At 42.5% G+C, this 6,398-nt stretch overlaps 1 protein-coding gene across 2 annotated transcripts in view; it reads left to right on the forward strand.

Annotated features, from left to right (window-relative positions):
- The window catches only part of LOC306715637 (E3 ubiquitin-protein ligase Midline-1-like), a 45,012-nt gene extending 39,106 nt beyond the window's left edge, over nucleotides 1–5,906 (forward strand). For both annotated transcript variants that reach the window (XM_079186073.1, XM_079186074.1), the window contains exons 8-10: nucleotides 2,971–3,132; nucleotides 3,344–3,551; nucleotides 3,639–5,906. In XM_079186073.1, the coding sequence (XP_079042199.1) occupies nucleotides 2,971–3,132; nucleotides 3,344–3,551; nucleotides 3,639–3,987 (719 nt within the window). In that variant the 3' untranslated portion in view covers nucleotides 3,988–5,906. The remainder of the gene's footprint in view (nucleotides 1–2,970; nucleotides 3,133–3,343; nucleotides 3,552–3,638) is intronic.
- The last annotated feature ends 492 nt before the right edge of the window (nucleotides 5,907–6,398 follow it).

Consider the following 6,398-nt stretch of genomic DNA (forward strand, 5'->3'; position numbering starts at 1 on the left):
TTGTGTTTTTAGCAGCCTGGTGGGAGTCTAGTCCACATCTCTTTTCGTTTTTCTTTGTCGGAAAACAACCGTGCCAATGCGTGTTTTGTGGGCAAAATTGGAAACAGTGGAAACAGTCTTCCTGTGTCACAACCAGAAAAATACTGACAGAAAAAATAAGTATGAAAATGGCCTCTAGCGTGCATGAGATTGACAAGAAATAACTCTGAAATCAGCATATTTCTTCCATCAACGCAGAACATATTAACTGCCCCCAGAAAGCACTACTGCAGCTTTCCTAGTAACTGGAACTGATGCAGACTGGATGGATATGTCAAGTCGCTACTGACAGAATAACAGCCCCACCCAGAATGGAAAATGGGGAACATGAAGTGACAGTAAAATGGCAATTCTGTGTCTACTTTTTGCACGCAAGAGGCAGAAATTTGTCTTTGGTTTGCATGTGCAAAATCTGCTATTAAAATGGTACATTAAAACATATTACATCCAGACAGGACACGTTGAAATACACAATAGAAGCTACATTAAAAGAAGCACAAAGTACTCGATGGTGAGGATGAATCAAGGCTAAACGAATGGATATAAAATGCTGTGTGCTGAGGTAGCAAGCTGGCTCCAGAAAGAAGCTGTCCTTACAAATTAAGATGCTTTATGGCAACAGGGACAAACTAAATGTTAAAGATGTTTTGAAGAAGCATCTTGAGAACTTGCTAACGGAAAAAAAAGACCTGCTCAAGTACAATCATGCTGCTCTACTGGTGGCCACTGGCTCCCCTAAGGCAGCTGGGAGCTATAGTGCTTTTCTAAAAGCAGAGACAGCGGTGGAAGGGAACCTCCTGAAGTGAAGCCTCTGGCCTTTATGCTGCTATCACCCTCAGATGTTGTCGCACATCAAGTGACTGTAGCTTGTGACAGATGAAAGGCAAACAAGATTTGACAATAGTGCAGCAGATAATTCACTTTGGGTGTAGAGCCCTCAGTAAAAGAGGAGACTTCAGTGGATGTACGGAGTTCTTATGTCTGTACGGAGTTCTTATGTCTGTACGGAGTTCTTATGTCTGTACGGAGTTCTTATGTCTGTACGGAGTTCTTATGTCTGTACGGAGTTCTTATGTCTGTACGGAGTTCTTATGTCTGTACGGAGTTCTTATGTCTGTACGGAGTTCTTATGTCTGTACGGAGTTCTTATGTCTGTACGGAGTTCTTATGTCTGTACATGCGAGATGTTAAAGTGGCAATGACGGAGTCCGTATGCTGAAAGATTCCTTCTTCTCTATCTTTCTTCCCATCTACCCGAGGTTACACCTTTCAAATTACTTCACTGTTCAAAGCATGTTTGGAACCGACGGCCATCATGCTAATGTGACATTCATTTCCCTCTCTCTTTCACATCCCTGTCTCCTCCCGTTCACCGAGACGCTGTGATTTTTCTCACCTCCTGTTTTCACATCCGATAATGTCAGAGGTTGATGCTGTTGGCATCCAAGTCGCACGGCAGAAGATTCCCCCCGGACAATTTGGATAAATCAAGAAGTGAAAGTCTACCAACGTTGATTTAATAAAACACGTTTAACCTGTGCACACATGTTCAGTGGAATTAGATTGCCTGTGGGAAATGAGTGCTAAGATGATAGGAAAGGGAGAGAGACGTAGTCTGCTTCTATGTGTTGGATTTACTGTATAAAGTGTATACAGGAATAGTAGCAATTCCTCAATGTGATCCTCTTATAATGTCCTAATTTGTCTTAATTACATGTATAGATAATATAAAAATAAATGCACATTTAGAAGATGTTAATTAATCCCCACGTTTCACACTTAAAACATAGGGTCCAATATGGCACACTGGCTGACTTAGCATAGTGTGAAAATTGCAGAGACGTCATCAATTCCAATTTGTCAATAAAACGCACTGGCACTCTTCCTATTTGTCCCAACGGCGGTGCCGAGTAGAAGGCCCAATATGTTCTTACAGATCCCACATGCTTACATACAGGCTGCACGTGACAACACTGTCACTGGAAAGTGGACACGTTCCTATTTCTTCACAGAGGTAAATGAGAAGCCAGTGTGCTCGGTGTGCTTACAGCACCTTTCAATTCAAAGTGTGGAGCCATACACACGAGAGAATGCATGTGTGTAGGAAGGGATGTCTACATTTTTCACTGGGCTCATGAAAGAGATTGTGGTACATTCATTCCATTCCTCTTTGAGGCTGGTATTTTATTCCCAAAAGTCATTGCCATAAACAATGCAGATACTGCTCAGGCTTCAATAGATAGAAAGAAAACTGCAGTCTCTACCAACAAAAGGCATATTCTAAGCTTTCTAGTTGATTCTTGAAGACTTCAGGCCAGATCTTTATGAGACACTAACATTCAAAGGAGACCTGAAGCCGATCGGTATGGAATATTATTTTCACTTCTGGGTGGCCAACATAGAGGAGCTACAGTGGTACCTTCCTGTGTTAATTCCTCAGGCAAACTAAGCCATGACATGGAAGGGAACACACATACACGCCTCAGGAGGTGGTGCTGCAGTACAGTCGTGCCATTGAATTAACACGCACACCAAGCGGATAGTGTAGTGCAGCTATGAAGCCATCGAGGTGTGAATGGTTTCCTCTAGTGCCTTTTCACACTCTCTCACCTGTTCCCACTGCCGCAGGCTAACACACAACCATTCATTTAGTACACTATCCTGTCACACGGCTGTACTGGACTTCACTCTCCAGGAAACCTTGAAACAAACCCTTGTTCTCCTATTTGGGTGTTTTTTTGCTGAAAATGTCTGCAGTTACACAGATTTCTTCTCAGACAGTTATCCTTTGAATATAATTCATTATAAATACATTTTTTAGGAACCTTTAACCAGCAAAAACTTGAATATTTCTCATTGAATGAACTAACTGCACACTATATCAACCCTCCCGCTTTCTCCTTATCTTGCGCCCCTTACTCTCTTTCCCAGGTCTGTGTAACTCATTGGAGAGCTGGATGATTGTTCCCAACATCAAGCAGAACCACTACACAGTGCACGGTCTGCAGAGCGGCACAAAGTATATCTTTGTTGTCAAGGCCATTAACCAAGCGGGAAGCAGGAGCAGTGAACCGGGGACTCTGAAGACCAACAGTAAGCACAAAACTACTGAAAACGAACGCTCGGTACCCGATCGACCTTTGCTGAAAAATATATCTTTAAAAACACTCACACAAAAGTAGCTCGTTGGTTTTATTATTCAGCAATTATGAAAGTCAATTAATAGAAAAATAAACGAGCAGTTCTGTAAAGATTGTGCACGCCATAGATCTCAATACATTTGAAAATCCTTCTCCTCTACCAGGCCAGCCGTTCAAGCTGGACCCCAAATCTGCCCACAAGAAGCTGAAGGTGTCCCACGATAACCTGACGGTGGAGCGGGACGAGACCACGTCCAAGAAAGGCCACAGCCAGGAGCGTTTCACCAGCCAGAGCAGCTACGGCGTGGTGGGGAACGTCTACATCGACAGCGGTCGTCACTACTGGGAGGCGTTAATTGGAGGGAGCACATGGTAAGTTTTACTGAGCCACAAATGTCTAGTCGGGAGTCTGTTTGAGGTAAAGCTTCGAGGTTGACCGAAGTCTCCGCTCCTCCTCAGGTACGCTGTGGGTATAGCCTACAAATCAGCCCCCAAGCACGAGTGGATCGGCAAGAACTCGGCCTCCTGGGTGCTCTGCCGCTGCAACAACTCCTGGGTGGTTCGCCACAACAGCAAAGAGCTGGCCATCGAGCCCTCGCCCCACCTGCGACGCGTCGGGATCTTGCTCGACTACGACGCCGGTTACGTGACCTTCTATGACGCCGTGGGCTCCCAGCACCTGCACACATTCCACGTCTCCTTCGTCCAGCCCGTGTGTCCCGTGTTCAACGTGTGGAACAAGTGTCTGACGATTCTCACTGGTCTACCCATCCCTGACCATCTAGAGGAGCTGGAGCCCGACAACTGACAACTACAGACAGACGGGAATAAATCAGCATGAACTGGTCTTAATTATGTTAAAGCTGCACTGGGCAAGTTGTGTGAAGTTAGTTGGATACAAAACAACAGAGAGTCCCATCCTTTTTAATTCATACAAATCTGCTGTTTTTACCTAAATTTAATTCTCGTCACTTTTGCATAAGGAGTGAAGTCTCCTAAACAGCAGCTTACAGCTCGGCCCTCACAAAAGCTGGACTCAAATGTGTCTGATATCAATACTTGCTACCATTTGTGCAAAATTACCTAGTGCAGCTTTTATATGCAAAACAGAAGAAGAGGTCTGGTGTGTTTTGTCTTTGAGCTGTGATTTTCCGTTGTTTACTTTGATTTTTATAGCAGATATGGCGCTGGTTCATGTCATCTTTGACTCCTAGTGAAACCCTTTTATCGAGATGGATGACAGTAAACTGGAGTCAATCCAGAAGAAACCAGGACAAATGGACAGATCTGAGCCACACATTCATACTCTAGGGCACTTTTGGCCACAATGGGTGCAGTTGTACCATGGCAACAGGGAAACAAGCCACAAATCAATTTCAAATGTTCTTCTTTACACCACCTTATCAGATATAGCACTTTGAAAATCCCTGAAAGTACAGACATACACTTACTGCACACACACACACACACACACACACACACACACACACACACACACACACACACACACACACACACACACACACACACACACACACACACACACACACACACACACACACACAATCAATCATGGTTGCTGGAAAGAGCAGAATTAAAGATGTATATTTTGTAAATTCATCGCATACCTCCCATTATCTTTCCCTCGTTCATTGAAAAGGAACCAAAGTAGCCATTGCTGTTTCTTCAGATGTCTTTACATAAATTTTACATAGTAAATAAATGCTGAATTATTTTTTGAAACGTAATAAGAGAGGATATAGAATTATGCTAATATTAAATGCAGGATTCCCCTAAATGTTTTTGTACATTGCTCACTTTATTCATGCTTTTGTAGCATACAATTTATTTTGGTGCAATTAACATGCATTGATATTGGGAATGTGCTGTGTTCCGTTTGACTTTTGTGTTGAATTCACCTTTTTTTGGCAGCCATTAGGGTTTCATGCGATACATTATATGCGAGTTGTGTTACAGTTGTAGCTGCAAGTTATTATTGGAGCAAAGGGATGAAATGCACATTAGAGTGTGATTTTCTCACTTTCCTCTACAACATACAACAAGCGTATGGCTGTTTAGTGGGAGATATTTATGCTGGTGTGCCAATACTTAATTAATTTGCTTTTAAGTCTCTTCCCATTATCAAAATACTCGTATTTACATGTCATGTTTACACTGAGGTCTTGTGAAAATCAAATCTACATGCAGCACCACTTTCCTGCAGACATGTTGCACATTGATGATGTCAGCAGGGTGCACATCACTCTTCACTCATTGGCTTGCTATTTAAAAAAGGGAAAAACGGCATAAATGAGATTCAGCCATTGATACTCAAAGGTCAAGACCCTTGCAACAAAACCTCCCAAAGGGGTATCGTCAATACTGCATCCTATAATTCAATATTGTTCTATATGTAATATTGTTTAACAGTGGCAAAAAAGGCGCTCCTCAGTGTAAATATAAAGATTTGGTTGTATAATGTTGCTTTGTGTCAATACCTGGTACACTTCAAAAGTATGACGACAAATCTATTCTTTAATTCTGTGTTTCCTTGGCAGTTAATTGAACTGTACGTTTTCATAGTATCCGATAAATATGTAGTGCTTAATTTAATGTTTCCATTTGAACTTTATGACCATGGTGTTATTTGTTCCGTCTCTGTGGACATTTTTATGGAAAACAGGATATGTGCGCTTGCATCACTGTCGTCTGAGATAAGTCTATGAGAAGGTCAAAAATAAACGTTTGTTCCTTTTCACATTAAAGGGTTTCATTCTTTATCCAGTGAGGCGAAACAGCAGTGAGAGAATATCAAGAGTTGACCTCATAAAAGCAGGATGGGGTGAAATGCTAGGAGCCACTTCTGGTGTTCTTTCTGGTGGGGGCGTACAAACAAAGATCACATTTTGAGGTTATTCAAGCAATTGCAAATTCAGTTAAGACTCTGGCATTTTGGTCTAGTTAGTTGTGTCCCTCAGGGAGACTGCACTCAATTCAGTCCAGACGCTATGTCAGACAACCGACATTTAAAGCCTCTATAATCCATAATCTGACATGAACAATGGACCACACGACATGTGAAAGGGGTCGCTCGGTAATTATCAGGGATCGACCCCGAGGTTGGAAACCAATGCTGAGTCACAAAACCACTTCCTATGGTGTTCAACAATGGATCTCCAGTGGCTAGGTTTGTTAGGTGGGGTCTAAACGTTGTGACGA

Source organism: Pholis gunnellus (assembly GCF_910591455.1).
Source record: "Pholis gunnellus genome assembly, chromosome: 24".
In the NCBI taxonomy this organism is placed as follows: Eukaryota; Metazoa; Chordata; class Actinopteri; order Perciformes; family Pholidae; genus Pholis; species Pholis gunnellus.